General features: G+C 41.0%; 2 protein-coding genes and 1 long non-coding RNA gene across 6 annotated transcripts in view; 1 reads left to right on the plus strand and 2 right to left on the minus strand.

Annotated features, from left to right (window-relative positions):
* Positions 1 to 1,478: 1,478 nt before the first annotated feature.
* On the plus strand, positions 1,479 to 5,969 carry pgp.S (phosphoglycolate phosphatase S homeolog). The gene is made up of 3 exons (XM_018237882.2): positions 1,479 to 2,269; positions 4,932 to 5,045; positions 5,893 to 5,969. Exons 1-3 carry the CDS (start codon positions 1,654 to 1,656, stop codon positions 5,967 to 5,969), a joined length of 807 nt encoding a protein of 268 aa, XP_018093371.2. The 5' UTR covers positions 1,479 to 1,653.
* A 2,808-nt stretch (positions 5,970 to 8,777) lies between these two features.
* On the minus strand, positions 8,778 to 10,924 carry LOC108702432. Its single transcript, XR_001933278.2, has 2 exons — positions 10,575 to 10,924; positions 8,778 to 9,415 (listed from the first exon to the last, which is right to left on the minus strand). It is a non-coding gene; the product is annotated as an uncharacterized LOC108702432 (long non-coding RNA).
* Positions 10,925 to 16,892: 5,968 nt separating this feature from the next.
* The window catches only part of traf7.S (TNF receptor associated factor 7 S homeolog), a 42,344-nt gene continuing 35,758 nt past the window's right edge, over positions 16,893 to 23,478 (minus strand). For all 4 annotated transcript variants that reach the window (XM_041577887.1, XM_018237233.2, XM_041577888.1 and 1 more), the window contains 5 exons: positions 22,078 to 22,200; positions 21,837 to 21,956; positions 20,526 to 20,657; positions 19,337 to 19,456; positions 16,893 to 17,745 (listed from right to left, as the gene is read on the minus strand). In XM_041577887.1, the coding sequence (XP_041433821.1) occupies positions 17,731 to 17,745; positions 19,337 to 19,456; positions 20,526 to 20,657; positions 21,837 to 21,956; positions 22,078 to 22,200 (510 nt within the window). In that variant the 3' untranslated portion in view covers positions 16,893 to 17,730. The remainder of the gene's footprint in view (positions 17,746 to 19,336; positions 19,457 to 20,525; positions 20,658 to 21,836; positions 21,957 to 22,077; positions 22,201 to 23,478) is intronic.

A 23,478-nucleotide genomic window follows, 5' to 3' on the forward strand; every position in this document is an offset into this window, starting at 1 on the left:
TGCTCTTCTTATTCTGGAACAACATGCCGTTTTTTTTTTTTATTTGGGTTGCTGGGCAGTGCCCAGGTTGTGCTGCACTTCACACTGCCAGGTTGGCTTGCAGGTCACGCTCTGTTGGTATCAAGAGTAGGAGATTGTCAGCATGTTGTTTCAGTTGTTTCTGGTGCTGAGGAGGAATATAAGGCTGCTGCCAGTTCATTGATGTATATATTAAATAGAGTTGGACTCAGGCTGCAGCCCTGTCTGACTCCACGGCCCTGCCGGAACTATTATCATTTATCTATAGATCTAATCTATCTAGCTATCATCTGTCTGTGTCTATCTATCTATCTATCTATCTATCTATCTATCTATCTATCTATCTATCTATCTATTATCTATCATCTATCTATCTATCTATCTATCTATCTATCTATCTATCTATCATCTATCTATCTATCTATTATCATCTATCTATCTATCTATCTATCTATCTATCTATCTATCTATCTATCTATCGATCTATTATCTATCTATCTATCATCTCTCTCTCTCTCTCTCTCTCTCTCTCTCTCTCTCTCTCTCTCTCTATCTATTTATTATCTATTATCAATCTATTATCTATCTATCATCTATGTCTCTATCTATCTATCCATCCATCTATCTATCTATCTATCTATCTATCTATCTATCTATCTATCTATCTATCTATCTATCTATCTATCTATCTATCTATCTATCTATCTATCTATCTATTATCAATCTATTATCTATCTATCATCTATGTATCTATCTATCTATCTATCTATCTATCTATCTATCTATCTATCTATCTATCATCTATGTATCTATGTCTCTATCTATCTATCTATCTATCTATCTATCTATCTATCTATCTATCTATCTATCTATCTATCTATCATCTTTCTATTTGTCTATCTATCTATTAGTTGAAACTGCCCTTTTATAGTATATGTAAACCCTGAAAACAACTCGATTTAAAATTGCTCCTTTAAGCACTTCTGTAATATATATTAATTCTTTTTTTTCTCTCATTTCAAAAATGTATACAATTGTATAATTCGTTCTCCCCTTTCTTTATCTTGTGCATGTCAAAGTACAGAATGAAGTTTGTAACAACTGTGCCTAACTGGCTAAAGTAAAATTACCAGAAGGTGCTGCTGTTGCTACAAAATTCATTGTATTTGTTTATTGCCAGTTCATTGGTGTATATATTAAATAGAGCTGTACTCAGGCTGCAGCCCTGTCTGACTCCACGGCCCTGCCGGAACCACTATCTATCATTTATCTATAGATCTAATCTATCTAGCTATCATCTGTCGGTGTCTGTCTGTCTGTCTATCTACCTACCTAGTGTCTATATATCTAATCTATCAAAGGGTCAGACTGGGTTGACATTAAATGGGTGGGGTTTGTTTATACAGATGGCTTCTCAATGGACTACAAACCTGTGGAAACAGTCAGGAGGCAGTGAATTTGGTGGGCAACCCATCTCTGGAGGCCTGAACATGCAGGACCCTAGGTTTAGAGTTTTACCAGCACATCATTACAACCGACCTGTGACTACTGGGAAGTATTGTACTGACCAATCAGCAATTTCAACATCTATTCATAAAAAATACCTTTGTCCCAAAGTTTGGGGGGAGGGCAATAATGTTTTTTGAGGTCCCCACTGACAGCACCTGTACTCTGTCTTTCTACTTCTATAAACTCTCCCGGCGTTTCCTCGCCTCGGTGGACACGGTTCTTTTCGACTGGGATGGGGTGTTGTGGCAGGAGGATGAGGCAGTCCCTGGGGTGCCCGATCTTATTAACGGGTTGAAGGGGGCAGGGAAACGAGTGTTTTTCCTCACTAACAACAGCATGAAGACCTGCTCCATGTATGCAGAGAAGCTGGCGTGGCTGGGCTTCAAGGCTGAGCCGGGGGAAGTGTTCGGAACCGCCTACTGTACGGCCATCTATCTGCGGGACATCGTCCAATTCCAGGGCAAAGTCTATCTGATTGGCTGTCGGGCGCTGAGCGAGGAGTTCGGGGTTGGGGGGATCCCTCCCCTTGGCTGCGGAGCTGGCCTTGTAACCAGCACCTTCAAGGACTGGGCTTCCGTGGAGGCGGACCCCGAGGTGAAGGCTGTGGTGGTCGGATTTGATGAATATTTTAGTTACATGAAACTCAACCGGGTACTTCAGTACCTGCAGGATCCCTCCTGCCTCTTTACTGCCACCAACACCGACACCCGGCTGCCCCTGGAGGGAGGGAAAGCTATACCAGGTACTATCATCTAATTTCCTATCAGCAATACCAGGGGGAAAACTATACCAGGTACCAACACCCTACTATCATCTAACTCAGGAGTGCCCATACTTTACTAATACAAGAACTACTTTTAGTGATGTTGTCCCATTATGATCTACATCCATAAAAGCATTGCTAGTATTCTGTTCCATGGAAAATATTACTTAAATATTATATTGATTTATGAAAGATTTTATATAGCTATATTTAACAAAAAACTATTTCTTATGTGACCTTAGCATAATAAATATCTGAATGATAAGAATGAAATAGGAGGGTGATTTAGACAAGCTGTTTGTTGACAGTGTCTTGAGATCTACTGATCACCAGCTAAAGGTCTACTGGTAGATCCCCATCTACAGCGCCGATTCTGGGGCTGCTGCCGCCTGAGGCAGCAGCCCAGATGCCGCCCCCCTCCTCTCCCGCTCCGCGCTTAAAAATTAGCGTCGGAGCGGGTTTCAGGGGGCAGTATCGCTAGTGCATTGAGCGCAATAGAGCTCTTTGCACTAGCGGAGCTGAATTTCCGGGTTAAAACCCGGAAGTTCGGCTCTTAAAGTTACAAGAGGCGGCTTTTTGCCGCCCCTTGTAACTGGCCGCTCACTGCCGCCTGAGGCAAGGGTTTCACCTTGCCTCATGGCAGAAGTGGCCCTGCCCATCTACATTTTGGACACCCCTGACTTACTCTATCTAAATCTTATTTCCCACCAGCAATGCCAGAGGGAAAAACTATACCAGGTACCAGCTCTCTACTATCATCTAACTACTATCTCTAATTTCCTACCAGCAATGCCAGGGAGGGGGGTGGGGATCTATACCAGGTACAAGGTACCAACACCCTACTATCATCTATCTGCCTATCTAATTTTCTACCAGCAATGCTAGGGGTGAAAGCTATACCAGGTCCCAGCACCAGTCTTACTCTAATCTAAATCTAATTTCCCACCCTAGCAATGCCAGGGGGGAAAACTATACCAGGTACCAGCACCCTACTACCATCTATCTGCCAGCAATTCCATGGGGAAAACTATACCAGGTATCAGCACCCTACTATATCTGCCTGTTTATCTAATTTCCTACCAGCAATACCAGGGGTAAGCTTCTGCACCCTACAACTTACTCTGTCTAAATCTCATTTCCTACCAGCAATGCCAAAGTGATCAGTACCCTCTGGCTCTGGGGAAGCTGAGAGTTGGTTTTCTGCTAGTTGCATACAAAACTAATTGGTTAAAACTAGAATTGGGCCCCACGGAAAATCATTTAAGGGCACCTCTTATAAACTTTGGGTACAAGACCTCTTTCATAGAAATATATCTAAAGGTCTTATCATTCTGGGTCCCTACACCTCTTGTGCAACCTGGTTGTATATGGTTACACCACTTTCCTGCTTGGTGAACCCTTCTGCAGTTCGATGGGCCTTGGGGAGGGGCCACATGTAGTTCCGGGGTCCCACAAATGCACAGCAAAGTGCTAAAGGATGCTGAACTGGCATTTACAGGCTTGTGCCCTTTATTTAGAGGTATTTGCAGTTGGAAGCTTAAAATAAGCACCTTGGCGAGGGTTCCCAGGCTGTTATTTATAACTGTTTTGGTGTAATTAGAGTAATCCCTAACAGCTACACAAATAATACTCTAATTAATGTGAATTTACATGCCCTCCCCTTACTGCACTGCACTTTAATCTTGGGAGGGAAATCGCCCCCTACCTTTACAGAGATGCATGTAAATATACTATATAAATGATGTGCCATTAGGAGCAGAGCTTGCCACACACACACAGAGTTGGGAAAGTTCACCCTTACTAAATCATTATGGTGACATACAGAAGAGGAAGGGTTGTTCTTTATCTACACCCAGTAAATGCCACTGGCTTATGCAGGCTGCTAGGAACAAGACATAGTACAGGTATGGGACCTGCTATCCAGAATGCTCGGAACCTAGGAATTTCCATATAATGGTTCTCTCCATAATTTGGATCTTCATACCTTAAGGGGCAAATTCACTAAGCGCCGAAAATGTGCTAGCGACGACTTCGCCAGGTGAAGTTTCGCCAGGGCGCCGCTAATTCACTAAAATCCAAAGTTGCCCTCAGGGAGGCGAAAGGTAGCGAAGTTGCGCTACTGTTAATTCATCAAGCAAAGCGAAGTTACGCTAGCGATGCCTAATTTGCATACGGCGCCAAGTTAAAGTAGAATGGACGTATATGTAGCAGCAAATACATTACACTACACAAGCCTGGGAAACCTTCAGAAAATAAAATAGAGTTGTTATTTTGCCCTATACATGTGCCCACTGTATAGTTTAGGTGCCATAAATGTTAGGATATGTAGGGGGGAAAGAAAAATTTACGATCTTTTTCAGCCAGCGTTTTTTTGAAGCAAGCCCTATCTACTCTATTGCACTTTGCCTGGTCTCAGGTGGTGAAGGCAAGTCTGGCCCTGCCTAGAATAGAACTCAGGACCCCAGTGTGTGAGTCCTGAGTTCAGTTCCAGCCATGGTACTATAAAGGCAGCAGTGCTAACCACTGAGCTACTGTGACATACGACCCCTTCATTTGTTGTAAGTTAGATTAACTGTAAGCAAAATTGCGATTGGTTATTGTCAATTTGATTTAGCAGCTAAAACTTTAATTCTTTCCCCAGGGACTGGTTGCCTGGTGCAAGCAGTGGAGACGGCTGCTCACCACAAAGCTCAAGTCATCGGGAAACCCAGGTCCTTCCTCTGTGATTGTGTCGCCAAGGACCAAAGCATTCTGGGTAATATATTCCATCCCTGTACATATTTCTTCTGTCTTTTGGAAATTGTTTGATCTGTTTAAAGCCCTGAGAGAAAAAGTAGGTAAGTGTGGTTTATCTGTGTGGGACATTTTCACAGGTGCATTCATTGGGGTTGCCAACAAGAGAGCCCCCCCTTCCAAATCTGGCTTTTTCTGTCCCTTTAAAGGAGAATTAAAGTCTAACTAAAGAAGTAGGTAGAAATGTTGTACATTATGTTTTGGGCTTCTGTACCAGCCCAAGGCAACCACAGCCCTTTAGCAGTAAAGATCGTTTTCTCCAAAGATGCCCCAGTAGCTCCCCATCTTCTTTTCTGCTGATTCACTGCACATGCTCTGTGCTGCTGTCACTTACTGAGTTTAGGGACCCACTCACAATATACAGTACACATAGAATAGAAATGTCACAATATAAGGCTGATTAGTAATTAATACAGATAATTACTACATGGCAGCACAGAAACCAGTGCAATTAGCATCAGAATTTAATAATCAGCAAACCTGTAGCATCAGCTTATATTACAGCCAGGGAAGCTCATTTTCTGCTGGATAATTAGTGACGAGCCCTAAGCTTAGCTTCTCAACAGCCAATCAGAGCCCACTGAGCATGTGAGTGTCACAGACACTTTCCAAGATGGTGACCCCCTGTGACAAGTTTGAAGTCCTGGATCATTGCTGCTATCGACAAGCTGAAACTTTAGGCTGGTGCAATAAGTTCAGTATATAAAACATTGCATTTTTAGCCTTATTTGTTTTTAGGGTTTAGTTCTCCTTTAAGTGAGTCTGTTGCAAAGTTGAAATATTAAGTATTACGCTTGATTCTGTTTCAGCACAGGAAGCCAGAGGGCTCATTGGTGCTTGTGTCCTTTTCCATAAGGCCATTCCTTCTAGGCTGCTCATTCTGTGAATATTCCTGGCCTTACTCGGCTAGCTGTGCTGATAAACCAGTTACAGCAGTTCTGTAACATCTGGTCCCCCCGTTAACAGTTGTGGTTCTGGCTCTTCGAAATCCAAGGAAGTTAAAGCTCATTGGGTTAATGGGAAAAAAATAAACATATATATATAAAAAAAAAATATATATATATATATATATATACACTTGGGGGCAGATTTATCAAGGGTCAAAGTGAAAATTTAAAGAAAAAAATCGAATTTCAAGCTTTTTTTTTGTGTAGTTCAAGTATGGAATAGTCCAAATTCGATTAGAATTTGATAAAACTTAGAATATCGACCTATGGGGGACCTCCTAGAACCTATAGGGAGTCAATTGGTGGACATTGAAAATTCAAAGTTTTTTTTTTTTTTTTGAAAATACGAATTCGGGTGAATACAGCCTATTCACCTGCAAAAAAAAAAACAAGATTTTTTCAAATAAATTTCGGTTGGTCTTTTTTTATTTGGATTTCGAAAAATAAACTCCCATTACTTCGATATTTGACCCTTGATAAATCTGCCCCTAAAAGGGGTTGTTCACCTTTGAATGATATTTTAGTATGATGTAGAGAGTGATATTCTGAGTCAAATTGTTTTCATTTTTTATTATTTGTGGTTTTTGAGTTATTTAGCTTTTTATTCAGCAGCTCTCCAGTTTGCAGTTTCAGCCATCTGGTTGCTAGGGTCCAAATTACCATAGCAACCATGCAATGATTTGAATAAGAGACTGGAATATGAATAGGACAAAGACCTGTTAGAAAATGAGTAATAAAAAGTAGCATTACATCAGCCGAGGCCACTACTCTAGTAGCCATAGACGTATTTTTTTTCTGCCACTGAAGTAAAGTCTTACAAACCTAATGCTATTGCACATGGCGAGGAATTTCGAGTCTGTGCTCCGTGTCAAATAATTTCATTTTTTTCTGTCTTTGGCACAAATACATTTTATGAAATATTTCTAAATCCATATAGACTGTACATGGGTTCATTTGGTGGCCCATAACCAGGGTCGGACTGGGGGGCTCGGGGCCCACCAGGACTACTGTCCAGGGCCCCCTTTGACCCCCCACCATGATGCGCTTGACGCGCCTGCTTGAAAGGCGCCACTCGCCCCTCCGTATGAATGGCGCTACATACATGCACAGATGGTGCTGCACGGCGCCTAAAGAAATCTTTTTTGTTACAACTAGGGATGCACCGAATCCACTATTTGGGATTCGGCCGAATCCCCGGTGAAAGATTCGGCCGAATACCAAACCGAATTCTAATTTGCATATGCATATACAGAATCCTGGATTCGGTGCATCCCTAGTTTAAACAAACTGGTCGGGAGAGGGGTCTGGCCCAGCAGGGGGCCACCGGGTTTTTCCCCGGTTTCCCGCCAGGCCAGTCCGACACTGCCCATAACCCCTTTAGATTGCAGCTGCGGGTCACAGATCCCATGTTTGTAATGATAGTAATGGCATTTCTTGCAATAGCGTCTCTCTGTTTGCTGAAATGCTTGTTTGTAATTAGCCTGAAAGTCAGGGTTGCCAGGTTGCCATTTTTACAGCCGGCTACTAATTTAAAGCCTAGGCGGGTTTTAAAAGTACTGATTTGGGAACTTTGGCTGGTTTGTACTTTGGAAACCAAAGTTTTTTTCCTTGCTCTTATGCGCCAAGCCTGTGTCTCCCAAGGCATGTTGGGTAATGAAGTTTTTGTTTAACAACTTGCCAACTGCCACGTTTAATGTTAGACTACAATACCCAGCATTCAATGGGACTGACTTGAGTAGAATTTGGGAGTTACCAGATTTTGGACTCTGTCCCCAGTCTTCCTTTCACTCTTAGGGGCAGATTTATCAAGGGTCGAATTGAAAATTCGAAGTAAAAAAATTATAGTCCAAATTTGATTCGAATTTGAAAAAAATTTGAAAATTAGAATATCGAAATTTATCATATACCGTCTCTATAAAAATATAACTCCATCTAAAACCTGCCGAATTGTTGTTTTAGCCTATGGGGGACCTCCTAGAACCCATTTGGAGTCAATTGGTGGACTTTGAAAAATCAAAGTTTTTTTTAAAAATACTTTGAATCGAATTAGATCGGATACGTTCATACTTTGATTCGAACGATCGAATACGGTGTATTCACCTGCAAAAAAAAACTTTGATTTTTTTTTAATACATTTTGGTTGGTCTTTTTTTATTCGACGTTATGGGAGTTAAAAAAAAAAACTCCCATTACTTTGAAATTCCACCCTTGATAAATCTGCGTTTTCTGGTGATATTTATCAATATTTATTTAAATTGTATATGTATTAGGGCCTTATGGGGCCCCTATACCTCCTGGGCCCCCCTTTGTGGCTACGCCCCTGGGTACGGGCTAATATGTCCCATTTTGCTTCATGGAAAAATTTGCAAAACAGTAAAAATTTGAAAAAGGTGTATTTTCACATATATTCTTTTATTTTTTTTAGACTTTATTTTTTTTGACTGCACCTATTGTGCTATTTTTAGGCTACTTTTGAAGTGCCTCTTGGCTAGTTTTGGGCTGGTTTTGTAGCTGACTTTGAAAATTAGACCTGGCAACCCTGCTGAGAGTCCAAATCAGACCTAAATGAAAAAGCCTACAGGTAAGTGAGACCTGGCTGCTGAGTTTATAGCATGAAGCAACTGCCTATCTAAATCCATCCCCACCTCTCCAATCAGGAAAGTGTCATTATAGCCTTTTAGCTGTATCTGAAGTGCAACTCCCAGCACCCCTGACAGGTCATTCAAGAAAAGTGACAAACACCAAAGTCTTATTTTACTGAGCCAACTCGTGCACTGCAGATTTTAATTGGTGCTTTCTTATTGCTCGTATTTTTTTATTTTACTTTGAAGAGGAGAATAAAAGTTAAAAATAAAGTTTCAGAGGCAACATCTGCTTCATTTCAGTTCTGTGAGTTGAGAAAAGGCCGTAGTGGTTGGTTCATGTTGGTGGAACCAGGCAAGTCCGTAACCCATATAAATGCAGGCCAAGGTCACCGGTAGATTCTCGACAATTTGAATATATACATAGACGCCTTCTTCAATATTGTTGCTTCCTCCTGTGGATCCGAGGATGATCCCACGTTTGCCACGTTCTCTGGTGGCTGCATTTCTTGGACTTTCCTCTCATAAACCTCAATGATCTCTGTGAGTCTCTGCTCCTTCTCAATGAGTTTCCTCACCTGAGCGCTCAGAGTTTGGACTTGATTTTCCAACTCTTCGATATGCTCGTTTTTCTTCATAACGACCCACCCCAGGATCGCAAGGCCAACAATTAGCAGAGCAACGAGCACATAGAGAAGGATTCGGAATTTGTAGGATGATGATTCAGCTCCCGGATACATTCTCCTGCTTGGCACCATTAACACCGCTGTTTTCTTTCTGCAAATTTCCCTTAATGGTTCCGTCTTGGGGGACAAAAAAATAAAGATCATAAAGCAGCTATAGTAATCTTCGGAATGAGACCGACGCTTCGGCAATTTTCGGCACATGCACAGTTGTTGCAAAACAGAAAATTGCTCCAACTGCGCATTCGCTTCAACGCCGTCTCATTCCGAAGAGAAGAACTCCGTGAACTCCAATGCCTGAATCTGCACCAAGGGTAAGTAAAGAGTTAGGGGTAGCACTTAGGCTGGGGGGAGGAGAGTCTATGTAGGGTAGGGGGGTAGATGTTTTTTAACGTTAGGGTTGAATTCTCCTTTAAGTCTACTAGAAAATCATGTAAACATTAAATAAACCCAATAGGCTGGTTTTGCTTCCAATAAGGATTAATTCTATCTTAGTTGGGATCAAGTACAAGTTACTGTTTTATTATTACAGAGAAAATAGAAATCTTTTTAAAATTTGGATTATTTAGTTATAGACATAAATAAACCACACGCCAAGCAATTCCGAAATGACCCACAAATTAGGGTCTTGGTTAGGGGACACCCGTATCCCGTCCACCACCTGTAGATATATATATATATATATATATATATATATATATATACACACAGGTATTGGACCTATCATCCAGAATGCTCGGGACCTGGGGTTTTTCCAGATAACGGATTTCTCCACACTTTGGATCTTCATACCTTAAGTCTACTAGAAAATCATGTAAACATTAAATAAACCCAATAGGCTGGTTTTGCTTCCAATAAGGATTCATTATATATTGGTTGGGATCAAGTACAAGGTACTGTTTTATTATTACAGAGAAAAAGGGAAATCATTTTGAAAAATTTGGATTATTTGTATATAACGGAGTCTATGGGAGATGGCCTTTCCGTAATCGTAGCTTTCTGGATAATAGGTTTCCGGATAACGGGTCTGCAGTGTATATATCTATCCACCTATTTATGCCTATCTATCTAAGCGATTTAATCAAATATAGTGAAAGTTCTTCTTGATGACAGTCTAGATGTGTAGAAAAAGTTTTATGATTCAGATTCGTTCAGATAAGTAAAGTCTCCAGCCCCTAACAACTAACAGTGCGCAAGGAGGCTCAATTCAAGCGTTTATAGCAAAACAGTCACAGCAAACAACATCAACAACATTATATCTGATTATATTAAACCATACCACAAGGCAGTGTCCTCGCTCTGTATACGAGAAATAGTAGGTAGAGAAGAGTAACCAGATATGGGGTCTCTGCAATAAAAGGTGCAACTGTTGCTATAGATTTAGTCAGCTAGATAACAACCAATCAGCAGGAATCATTTACTGGCCACTTGTTTAAAAGCTAACAGACGCTGCCCGTGAAGATACTTTATTATTCAGAAATGTGAATCCTTTTTAGGGAAGACCTATAAGTAACACAGCCATACAGAACTGAATAGGAATTTCAGTGCAAAAGATCAACGTTTGGGTTGAGCTAGAGAAACAGATAAATATACTGGATAAAGAGAGACATTATTTGTTACAATATCATAAATTAATAAATAAAAGGTACAAATTTGAGAAAAAAAAAAAAACAAGAATAGATACAGAGCAGTATATTGAATGATTTGTTTCAGTACTGCTCAGAGGTTATTCTATTATAAATAATAATTATAATTAAAACAATGTACATTCCAAAAAATACTACAGATATTAAATAGGAATGAGATGTGAAATAAACTCTAATGCTGTAAAGCACTTTAAAATATGTCATAATATTAAAGAGAAAGGAGAATATTGGATAGTTGATTATCAGTCATGGGATTGGTTGATGAGATATTGACACAAAAGAATGAGCAACATTACCCTATAGCTGCTTCATGATCTTTATTTTTTTTTATCCCCCAAGATGGAACCATTTAGAGCAGTGGTCCCCAGCCTTTTTTACTTGTGAGCCACATTTAAATGTAAAAAGAGTTGGAGAAGCATGAAAAAGTCCATGGGATGTCAAATAAGGGCTGTGATTGGCTGTTTGGTAGCCCCTATATGTACTGGTAGCCTACAGGAGACTCTGTTTGGCAGTACACCTGGTTTTTATACAACCAAAACTTGCTTCCAAGACTGGAATTCAAAAATAATCATCTGCTTTGAGGCCACCAAGAGCAACATCCAAGGGGTTAGAGAGCAACATGTTTGTCACAGCCAGCACCCAATACCAGAACAAGTGCCAAGCACCCTGATCTCGGCTCGGCTTCACCAGTAGTGTGACCACCTTTGGGCTTCAGGAGGAGCCCTCAGATTACTTTCGTGCCACCTGGACTTAACGAGGGGTACAAGGCGAGATGTTCTGGCTGGCAAAGGGGCACGACCGGATAGCAAGAGTCTTTGGGCAGAAGGTCAAGGTACAAGGCGTCTGGTAGAAACGGAAACAGGACAGGCCGGGTCAGGTCAGGCAGATAATAGAATCGTCAGGCAGGCAAGGGGTCCAAACCAGGAAATCAGACAGACTGGATCAGGCAGAAGGAGTTGTCGTTAGGCAGGCAAAGGGTCAAAACCGGGTAATCAGACAAACAGGATCAGGCAGGCTCGGTAGTCAATAAACAGGCAGGATCAGGAAACAGAGGTCAGAATAGTCAGGAACAGGCTGGGTCAAACACGGATAGAACAATCAGGATAGCAATTCAGAAACAGGTAGCACAGGGCTCAGGAAACCTCAGGATAAGATCCTATAACGGGCACTGGCTACAGATGTGAATGTGCCTTAAATAGGGTCCCAATTCGCGCCAAAACATGCGTAAATTCGCGCCATTGCACACTGGCGCAATCACGCCAGCGCCTTTAAGAGACGCGCAGGTGCGTCGCGCGTGGCCTAGGAAACCCAAAATGGCGCCGGCAAGGAGAGGACAGGAGCGGCGCAGCCGGCGTCCATACCAAGGACGCGGCGTGGACCCCGCTGCCCACTAGACCACCAGGGTAGGTTCTTACATTGTTGCTCATGAGCAACTGGTTGGGGATCACTGATTTAGAGCGATAATTTGCAGAAAGGAGGATCCATCCAGTAGCTGAATCTCCATCCCATGTTCAGGGGAGCCAGAAATGACAAGGAGCTGGATACAAATTCCAAATCCTTCTCTATTCGCTCATTGTTCTGTTAATTGTTGGTCTTGCGATACTGGAGTGGGTCATTATGAAGAAAAATGAGCACATCGAAGCGTTGGAAAATCAAGTCCAAACTCTGAGCGCTCAGGTGAGGAAACTCACATAGAAGGAACTGTTTAAAGTCTCAAAACTCATTAGGCCATGTCCCTAAACATCAAAAGCCCTGTTCATTTGCATTAAGCCCATCCCTTTTCAGGTCCGGAAATCTGGACCATCAAGAGGTATGTGATCCTTTGGTGGACCTGTGCATTTATTCTACTTCATTCTAAGGAACATACCAGTCAGCCCACTGCCCAGCCAAAGGTGTTCTGAAACAGGCAGGTTTGGAAAGGCTTAGCCCCCCCAGGCCTTTGGAGAATCTGCCTAAGGCTGATGGCTACTAACAGAAGGCTTTGCAGCATAAAACTCAATAAGGGATAATGTACCCCCTACTGTAAATGATAAGGATATTAGAAGTCACTGAGGGGTTGTTCTGTGACCATATAAAGACACAAGGCTGCAGGCTGAGTTATACAGGGAACTCTGAGTATCACTCATGTATTATAAGGGATAATGTACCCCCTACTGTAAATGATAAGGATATTAGAAGTCACTGAGGGGTTGTTCTGTGACCATATAAAGGCACAAGGCTGCAGGCTGAGTTATACAGGGAACTCTGAGTATCACTCATGTATTATAAGGGATAATGTACCCCCTACTGTAAATGATAAGGATATTAGAAGTCACTGAGGGGTTGTTCTGTGACCATATAAAGGCACAAGGCTGCAGGCTGAGTTATACAGGGAACTCTGAGTATCACTCATGTATTATAAGGGATAATGTACCCCCTACTGTAAATGATAAGGATATTAGAAGTCATTGAGGGGTTCTGTGACCATATAAAGGCACAAGGCTGCAGGCTGAGTTATACGGGGTACTCTATCACTTGTATTATGAGGGATATTATACCTCCCTACTGTAAATTCTAAAAAGATTAGCAGTTAGTTCAGTGACCGTATGAAGGCTACAAGGCTGCACATTGGGTGGTTTGTGATTGGGCCCCTATATGCTAGTTTTTACCCATGGTGAAAGAGCTAGTTGTGTCCATGGGGGTCCCCTTAAAGTTCAGGTTTAATCACAACCATTGCCAGCTGTGCCCGACTTGGGCCACAGTTGCTGCCCCGAGTTAGGTTTGTGTCCCAGGCTAAATATTGCCAGTCGTCCTCAGCGTGAGCAACACTTCAACTCCACAAGACAGTGAGAAAAGAAGGACATGTTTGGCACCCTCAGGTTGCACCTTATGCAAAACAACTGCTTTAGTCTCTAAACTGCACCCCTATTCCTGCCTAAAGGATCCCTTTATAAGACCATCTCATACAGTTGTCTCTACTTGATTCCTATAGACAGAAATAAAAGTTTAAAGCCATATTATAGAATGAAACGCAGCAGTCTAGTTGGCTGAAACCTCCCCGTGTGCCCAGGGACTTTAGGATACGAACAATACAGCAGACACAGTTAAAGGGGAACTATAGTGAAATGAAAATTTAATATAAGCTTCCTCATACTGAAATAAGAAACTTCCTAAATAAAACCAATTAAATATTCTGTACTGAACTGATATAATCAAGTTCATCTTCACTATTCCTCTCTCAGCATCTGTTTCTCTTCATTCTGTCTTCATGTAGCAGTTGGGTGTCAGATATTCATTGACAGTTAAATCCAATATATCTTATAGGGGGCTCCCTTTCCTAACAGATGTATTAGAGCTCACTCAAATAACTGCCTCCAATACAAACAAAATCTGCATGTAGAGAGACATGATGTCTGTTGATTTTAATAGAGTGAGCTCTAATACATCTTCTAGGTAATAGGAGCCCCCCTATAAGATATATTGGATCATTCATCTGACACCCAACTGCTGCATGAAGACAGAATGAAGAGAAACAGATGCTGAGAGAGGAATAGTGAAGATAAACTTGATTATTTCAGTACAGTTCAGTACAGAATATTTAATTGGTTTTATTTAGGAAGTTTCTTATTTCAGTATGAGGAAGCTTATATTAAATTTTCATTTCACTATAGTTCCCCTTTAACTGTGTCTGCTGTATTGTTCGTATCCTAAAGTCCCTGGGCACACGGGGAGGTTTCAGCCAACTAGACTGCTGCGTTTCATTCTATAATATTTACAAAGTTTCTTATTTCAGTATTTCAGCTTATATTAAATTTTCATTTTCGCAAGTTTCCCTTTAAGATGACCAAACACATTAAAAGCTGCCAACTCTGCCCCCCCCAGACTGAGCTAATTGGATCATGTATGGGTCCTCAAAACACCCCGCCCGACCAATACCTAGCCAAAATCAGCTTGATATCTATTGGGCAGTTTATAAAATGCCATCTGGTGAGGACTGGTTGCTTTGATGCATTTCACCCCAGGCAGAGCTTTATAGAATCCTACTATTGCCCCAGGTCAAAAGAATAAGCCATACTGGGCCACACATACACGGTGATCCTTAACTAATGATTTTACCTATTAGACTATGGACAGTTTAACAGTATGAAATCATGCACAGTCTATGGGGCAAATTCCCTAAGCGGCACAAATTCGCTAGTGACCGCTTCGCATCACTTTGACAGATGTGAATTTGCCAGGACAACGCTAATTCCCTAAAATGCGAAGTTGCGTCCAGGATGCCGAACGCTGGTGAAGTTTCGCCAGCGTTACTTTGGCAAACAAAGCGAAGTTGCACTAGCGTTGCCTAATTTGGGAAGTTAAAGTTGAATGGACGTATACGTTGCAGCAAATAAATTACATTACACAAGCCCAGGGAACCTTAATAAATAAAATAGAGTTGTTATAATGCCCTACACATGAGCCCAGTGTATAGTTTGTGTTCCATATGTTAGGAAATGTAGCCGGTTACCCAAAAAAATGTTACGGTCTTTTGCAGCCTATCACCCTGAAAAAAGGAAAAGACACCTGGGACTTTATTCAACAAAAAATTGAGCAAGTCCTATGCACTCTATTGCACTTTGCCAGGTCTGAGCTGCCGATGGCAAGTCTGGCGAATGAGGTAACGTTCAGTAAAATCCGCATCTTGGTGAATTTGCATTGTTAGGTCCATTCGCCAGAGCGACAATTCGCCTGGCGTTAAAGAGTGCGAAGCAACGCTAGCATCGATCTCCTTCGCTATCAAAGCGACGCCTGCGCCCGTTAGGGGATCGCCGTAGTTACGAAATGTCATCACGCTGGCAAATTTTCACTAGCGTTAGTTTTTCGGGAACCGACGACTTGCGGCCAACAACAATGGGAGCTTTGGAAGCCAATGAGGAGACCAATAGAGCCTTAGCGGCAGTTTTATTAGAAATGAAAGGATCAGTCGTACAGTCATTCTATCATACAGGCTTTACAAACAGTAGAAAACCGTGGGCTATAAATTCATCATGTTGCACGTGGTGGGAAGTTTGGGGAGTGCGACTATGTGAGAGAGATTGCAATAAGCGTACCTGGGATATTGCTGCTGTCAGATTCTAGGAAAGTGATTGGATTTCCACATTAAATAGAAACATTATGTCCTTTGTGAGCGGCTGACTGTCTGTAGTGTGTGTCTGTGAGGCTGTTGTTTATACAGTAGAGTTGTGGGTCAGTGTGTAACACTCGCATTGCCGTGGATCCCTGCACATTTGGCAACACCGTGGAGGGAAGCACCAAAGTCATTTGGGCGTATATGAGAAATAATGTACATATGTGACATTTCTAGCAGTAATGTATAACTGGTGTCTCTCTAGCACTTGCACAAGTATAACCGTGATGTTGCACAAGTACAAAACCGGGACTATCAAAGAACTACAAAGTCATGGGAAGAGCAGTGTTTCTGTTAAAGGGGTTGTTCACCTTTGAGTTAACTTTTAGCAGAACGTAGAGAATGATATTCGGAGACAATTTGCAATTGGTTTTATTTTTTTATTATTTGTAAGTTTTGAGTTATTTTGCCTTTTATCCAGCAGATCTCCAGTTTGCAAGTTTCAGCCATCTTTAAGCTAGGGTCTAAGTTCCCCTAGCAACCATGCATTGATTTGAATGATTTGAATAAGAGACAGGATTAATAACTAGGGATGCAACGAATCCAGGATTCGGTTCGGGATTCAGACTTTTTCAGCAGGATTTAGATGCGGCCGAATTCTTCTGCCCGGCCAAACCGAATCTGAATTTGCATATGCAAATTAGGGGTGGGGAGGGAAATCGGATCCAAAATAGTGGATTCGGTGCATCCCTATTAATAACAGGGGAGGGTCTGAATAGAAAGATGAGAAATAACAATTCATTTGTAGCCTTACAGAGCATTTGTTTTTAGACGGGGTCAGCGACCCCCATTTGAAAGCTGGAAAGAGTCAGAAGAAGAAGACGAATAATTGAAAAAAAACTATAAAAAAATAAATAACGGAAAGTCGCTTAGAATTAGCCATTCTAGAACATACTAAAAGTTAACTTAAAGGTGAACCAACCCTTTAACTGTGACGCCACACTCTCATCCATCCTGCTATACAGTCACTTTACAGTAAAGAAGATACTTCCAGATTTTCTCTCAACCATGAACAATCACTCCGATATCTCAGGGGTGCCGCGTTCTCTTCTGAGAAGAGCCTACAAGAAGGTTTGGCATTCGGACTAGCCATTAATTGTCTTTATCACAGTAATTGCATACGTAGTACAGAGACATGACATTGATAGATTCTCTCCCTCTGCCCGACTCCATGATGAACAAACACACCAGTGTGAGTGAAACCGGCAGGAGGTGCCGACCCACAGCTGAGATTCCGAATTAAGTTGCTTGGAGTGTTTCCGTTGAAGAGAGCGGATTGGGTTGCGTTGGGTGAGTGTGGCAGCCGAGTTCCTTCCTCACACTGGAAAGTGCTAGTGATGCAGACTATTTACACAAGTAGTAGTGAAGGCTTCACCCCTCTGAAAAGCAACTCCCAGTTCCAGCATCATGCGAGCAAATAAGGCCAATCCAGCCTAAAGTAAGTCAGCGTCTCCTAATTTTGCATGAGCCCCATGCCAAGTGCGCCCTTAAAAGCTTGCCGGCTCCATTGAGAAGTATAAAAAGTCAGCTGAGAGTACATGGCTGGCACTGGGGCAGTTCCTCCATCCGGTAGTAACTGCGGGGCTTTGGAATTTGGTTTTGTTGGCTCCTAACGCTGCCCTGGGCTTTGCCCGCGCCATTTAGCAAGTCCAGACCTAAGAGGAGATATATATATATAACAATACATTATAATGCATAGAGGTGTGTAGCTTTCTTGTTGTATGTCTGAGTTACATAATAAATCTGAGGATAGGGTCTCCAAATTGAAAGTAATTACTCAGGGTTTGACTGTACAGGGCCCCTCTCCGGCCTCCCCGCCCCCTACTATGAGGTGCTGCTCGGCGTGCACGCATGAAGGCATGCTTGGCGCAACACGCATGTGCAGGCGGCGCCAAAATTATTATTATTTTCTTTTGTGATGCCAATATGGGGAGAGGGTGGGCCAGTCTGACACTGTGATTACTCATCACATAGAGGAAGAGGCCCAGGTGCACCACCCTGAGCACCGGGAGAGGACAAACCGAAAATTCTTTGCAGCAGGCGCTCAAAAAGGCAATCTTCCACCAGGCGATTAGTTCAAAGTGAAAAAGCAGTTTATTGTGTCCATCACCTTACGCGTTTCATGTTACAAACTCTAAGCGTAAGACTGTGGGACACAATAAACTGCTTTTTTACTTTGAACTAATCGCCTGGTGGAAGATTGCCTTTTTGAGCGCCTGCTCCAAAGAATTTTCGGTATGTCAGAGTTACACCAGCATGAATTGTTACTGAAGGAGAACAAAAGAACAGTAACATCAAAAAATGTAAATGTTTTAAAGTAATACAAAAAATAATATGTAGTGTTGCCCTGCACTGGTAAAACTGGTGTGTTTGCTTCAGAAACACTACTATAGTTTATATAAATAAGCTGCTGTGTAGCCATGGGGACAGCCATTCAAAGGAGAAAAGGCTCAGGTTACACAGCAGATAAACTCTGTAGAACATAATAGTGTTATCTGTTATCCACTATTTAACCTGTGCCATATAGACTTTTTTCAATTTCCGCCCTTGCTACACAGCAACTTGTTTATATGAACTATAGTAGTACTTATCTGTTATCTATTGTGTATCCTGTGCTTGAATGGCTGCCCCCATGGCTACACAGCAGCTTGTTTATATAAACTATAGTAGTACTTATCTGTTATCTATTGTGTATCCTGTGCTTGAATGGCTGCCCCCATGGCTACACAGCAGCTTGTTTATATAAACTATAGTAGTACTTATCTGTTATCTACTGTGTATCCTGTGCTTGAATGGCTGCCCCCATGGCTACACAGCAGCTTGTTTATATAAACTATAGTAGTACTTATCTGTTATCTACTGTGTTTCCTGTGCTTGAATGGCTGCCCCCATGGCTACACAGCAGCTTGTTTATATAAATTATAGTAGAGTTTCTGAAGCAAACACATCAGTTTTACCAGTGCAGGGCAACAGTATTATTATAAAACACTAATTTTTTGGTGTCATTGTGCCTTTGATAGGTTTTTGTGATGAGATACAAAGCAATAGGCTAAACCCACCTTCCCCACACCCAGAATGTCAACTGCCATAACCAGTGACAAGATTCTCTTAACTGTACAAATCTGTACTGACACCATTTATATGTTGTAATATGAGACATTGTATTGTACTTGTTTGTTTTGTGTTTGTTATTATAAAATCAATAAAACTTTACCTTTAAAAAAAAAAACAAAAAAACAAACCCACCTTCACTGTACTGTCCACTGCACCAGAGAAGAGGCGACCCCGCGACACTGCCAGAGCCGTGACACTGCCCTGATGTCTCAACAACGTCTGGGTGCAGATCATGTTATCCATACTCCACACCTGGGGGAACACGAACCAGGAAGTAATCACACGACAAATACAACATAATCGGTCCCTTCCATTGCAATTCCCTGTAGCTGGCCATGAGGAGAGTTAATGATGGTTTAAAGGGATACTGTCGTGTTTATTTCAAAACACATCAGTTAATAGTGCTGCTACAGCAGAATTCTGCACTGAAATCCAAAAGAGCAAACAGATTTTTTTTATATTAATTTTGAAATCTGACATGGGGCTAGACATTTTGTCAGTTTCCCAGCTGCCCCCAGTCATGTGACTTGTGGTCTGATAAACTTCAGTCACTCTTTACTGCTGTACTGCAAGTTGGAGTGATATCACCCCCTCCCTTTCCCCCCAGCAGCCAAACAACAGAACAATGGGAAGGTAACCAGATAACAGCTCCCTAACACAAGATAACAGCTGCCTGGTAGATATAAGAACAACACTCAATAGTAAAATCTAGCTGGGGAGGGCAAATTCCCCACTGGTGACCGGGGCTTGCAGGATTTTAAAATTCAGGCAAGAAATATATATATAAGAGAGAGATGCCCTGTGATTTGTAACTGTAGCTACTGGCTTGGACACAGATAACTGAAGATCAGTTGAACAGACAAATGCTACTTATCCTGTCCAGTTTACAGGCTGATTATGTTCATGATGATATATAGTGAATAAAGTACCCCCTCTTGTAAAATATAAGGATATTATTATTGTTACCGAGGAGTTTTATGACCATATAAAAACATGAGGCCGAAGACCGAGTGTTTTTATACAGGTCATGGAACTCCAAGGTGACTATTAATATCCTTATATTTTGCAACAAGGGTACTTTATTTATTATAATACACAAGTTTCAGTGAGTCATGCAACGCTACTTACCGTTTATAACTGATGACATCAGAACTCACTGTTTATAAGGATATCATTTACAAGATATTCATGGCTTTTGTGTATTATAATAATATACCTATGGAGGCGTTAGGCAGGACAGGGAGTATATATAGAATCTTTTGAGAGGTGAGGTTTGGCGCCTACAGCTGGGAAGCCATGATCTAGGGGAGAGGTGACATACCCGCAGTGATCTGTCATACGAGGCGCTGAAAACCTTGGTTTGATCAGGTGTGGATATGACAGCCAGCGCATACACTGTCCCAACATGTCCTGTCAGCGTCCTCATTTGCTCTTTGGATTCAATGTCCCAGACCTAGGAGTGAAAATTCATGTAATTCATTAGAACAATTTGACAACTGCCTGCACAGGAAGCTATAGCAGTATATATAGATATAGATATAGATATAGATATATATATATATATATATATATATATATATAGATATAGATATAGATATAGATATAGATATACAGATAGATATACAGATATAGATCTATATATAGATCTATATATATATATATATATATATATATATATATATATATATATATATATGTTTGAGCAGCCATAGGTAACTTTACACTTCTTACTAAACAACATGCATGTAAAGGCAAAAAAATAAAATCCCATTTTTACTTTCTTTAATGAAAAAGAAACCTATCTCCAATATACTTTTTTATAAGAAACCTGACTGTATGCAGTGATATTCTCCCTTCATTCACTGCTGTGGATAAGAATTGTCAGACGGTCCCTAACTGCTCTGCAGGGAAACAATCATACTTATGAACAGCAGGGGAGCCCCCGCCTTACTTCCCAGCCATGCAGAACTCAGGCAGCTTTGTTTGTTTCCCTGTAGAGCAGTCGGCGACTGTGTAGAGATTTGTATTGGATTTTTTTTTGCCTTTACATCCCCTTTACTGTTTCCAACTGGGACTGTTATCAAAGGATTATTTTGCTGCAGCCACAGGTTCTGCAGAGTTGGAGAAAGTTTGTATTAAACAATACAAAAACTATAAAATCCACATTAGATTACATGACAACACAGGACCCAGTGCAGTCTGCATATTCTGATTATTAATCAGTCTTGCTGTATCGGCTTTTGGAAGATATTATTTGACTTGTACTGTTCTGATCATTTATGACGACCCCTAAGCATCCCAGACCACACTGAGCATGTGCACAGTCTTGGTCTTGCAAAGATGTTAAACAAAGTTACAAGATGGTGACCCCCTGTGGCCAACTTTGAAAGCATAAATCATTTGTTTGATTAGGCTTGTGGTGCAGTAAGTTCATGTTTATGTTTAGTATTCAAAATACAGCATGTCTAGCCTTATTCTATTTTACACTTTACTTCCCCTTTAAGTCCTTCTGCTAAACTATACAAAGTAACACGCCCCAATAATGTCAGGCCAAGTATGTGGCTCGGGATAGAAGAATGAGGAAGATGATGGCCTTTAAGTGTTTAAGTGCTGGGTGCAGGTTGTGACTTACATGTATAAGGTTCTCGTATGTCCCACAGACTATATGGTGGTTGGTTACTGCGATGGAGTACACACTGCCACCTGATGTTTGCAGGACATGGACACATTCCAACGTTCTGATGTCCCAAATCTGAAATTGAGAACAACATAAACCATTCATGGTTATAAAGGCTTACATGCTGTACAGTGTTTATATTATTATTATTATTATTGATTATTCACAGATTCACCCACGTTCCCCCAATTCTCACCTTGATGGTTTGGTAGGACCCACTGTACAGGTAGTTCTGAGAGGCCACAAGAGCTCGCACCCAGTGGTTTAGGCCTGTAAGCTCCTTCTTCAGTTTCAAGTCTGTGCCCACAATGTCCCACACCTGCAGTAGATGTAACAGGGAAAACACAATTAAACATATAAGGAAGGGCTTTTTTACCCTTTAATATAGATTATACAACCTTTCGTACATGCCTATTAAATGACAGCACCTGAGTCTGTACTGACAAAATGCTGATGAACAAAATGAAGCGCACACTGCTGTAGCCAACCGTTGAGGATAAAACTAGATTTTATTCCATGAAAACAACATATCCTGACCCGTTTTCACTTCCAAAGATACCTAATCATAGGCACATTTTCACACTGACCTTCACAAAGAAAATTAAACCCTACAAGAGGATATGAAGTAACAATCAACCACTCTCAAAATGAACCCTAAGGATACAATTTAGCTAATATGGAAAATGTCATATTAACATCTAAAAAGTAACAAAATTTAGGCAGAGGAAAACATCTCATAATGTATACAATGAAATATATGCAATATAACAAATAAATACGTTGTTAAAAAATTGCTACAAATTCAAAGTTAAAATGGTTTATAAATCACATTTCATCCAATTATTTAACTACATTTGAAGAAAGGGGAGAAATGAGGTCTGCTTAAAACTCCAAAGAAACTAACATCATTTTACTGGTATATAGTTAAACAATTCACAATATAATTCAAATTACTGGTATAAATTAAGAAAATGCCTAGTTTAATTTGGCGAACAATACAGTCAGTTAACAATAACTACTGTAAATCCATTTAACTGCTTTAAAAATCAATTTCATTACTTTAAGTCTCTATACAGAACATCAAGTTTCAGGTTTATGGTTGATGTGTCTAGAGAGTAAAAATACATTAAAGGGATACTGTCATGGGAAAACACATTTTTTCAAAACGCATCAGTTAATAGTGCTGCTCCAGCAGAATTCTGCACTGAAATCCATTTCTCAAAACAGCAAACAGATTTTATTATATTCAGTTTTGAAATCTGACATGGGGCTAGACATTTTGTCAATTTCCCAGCTGCCCCTGGTCATGTGACTTGTGCTCTGATAAACTTCAATCACTCTTTACTGCTGTACTGCAAGTTGGAGTGATATCACCCCCCTCCCTTTTTCCCGCCAGCAGCCAAACAAAAGAACAATGAGAAGGTAACCAGATAACAGCTCCCTAACACAAGATAACAGCTGCCTGGTAGATCTAAGAACAGCACTCAATAGTAAAATCCATGTCTCACTGAGACACATTCAGTTACATTGAGAAGGAAAAACAGCAGCCTGCCAGAAAGCATTTCTCTCCTAAAGTGCAGGCACAAGTCACATGACC

The sequence above is a fragment of the Xenopus laevis genome, chromosome 9_10S (assembly GCF_017654675.1).
Source record: "Xenopus laevis strain J_2021 chromosome 9_10S, Xenopus_laevis_v10.1, whole genome shotgun sequence".
NCBI lineage: Eukaryota > Metazoa > Chordata > Amphibia > Anura > Pipidae > Xenopus > Xenopus laevis.

Excerpts from the sequence above, each read along its gene's own strand:
- pgp.S (XM_018237882.2), top strand. The coding sequence starts at position 1,654 with ATGTTTTTTGAGGTCCCCACTGACAGCACCTGTACTCTGTCTTTCTAC. Across the intron at positions 2,270-4,931 it reads GGGAGGGAAAGCTATACCAG|GGACTGGTTGCCTGGTGCAA; the intron begins GTACTATCATCT and ends TTCTTTCCCCAG. Across the intron at positions 5,046-5,892 it reads CAAGGACCAAAGCATTCTGG|CACAGGAAGCCAGAGGGCTC; the intron begins GTAATATATTCC and ends ATTCTGTTTCAG.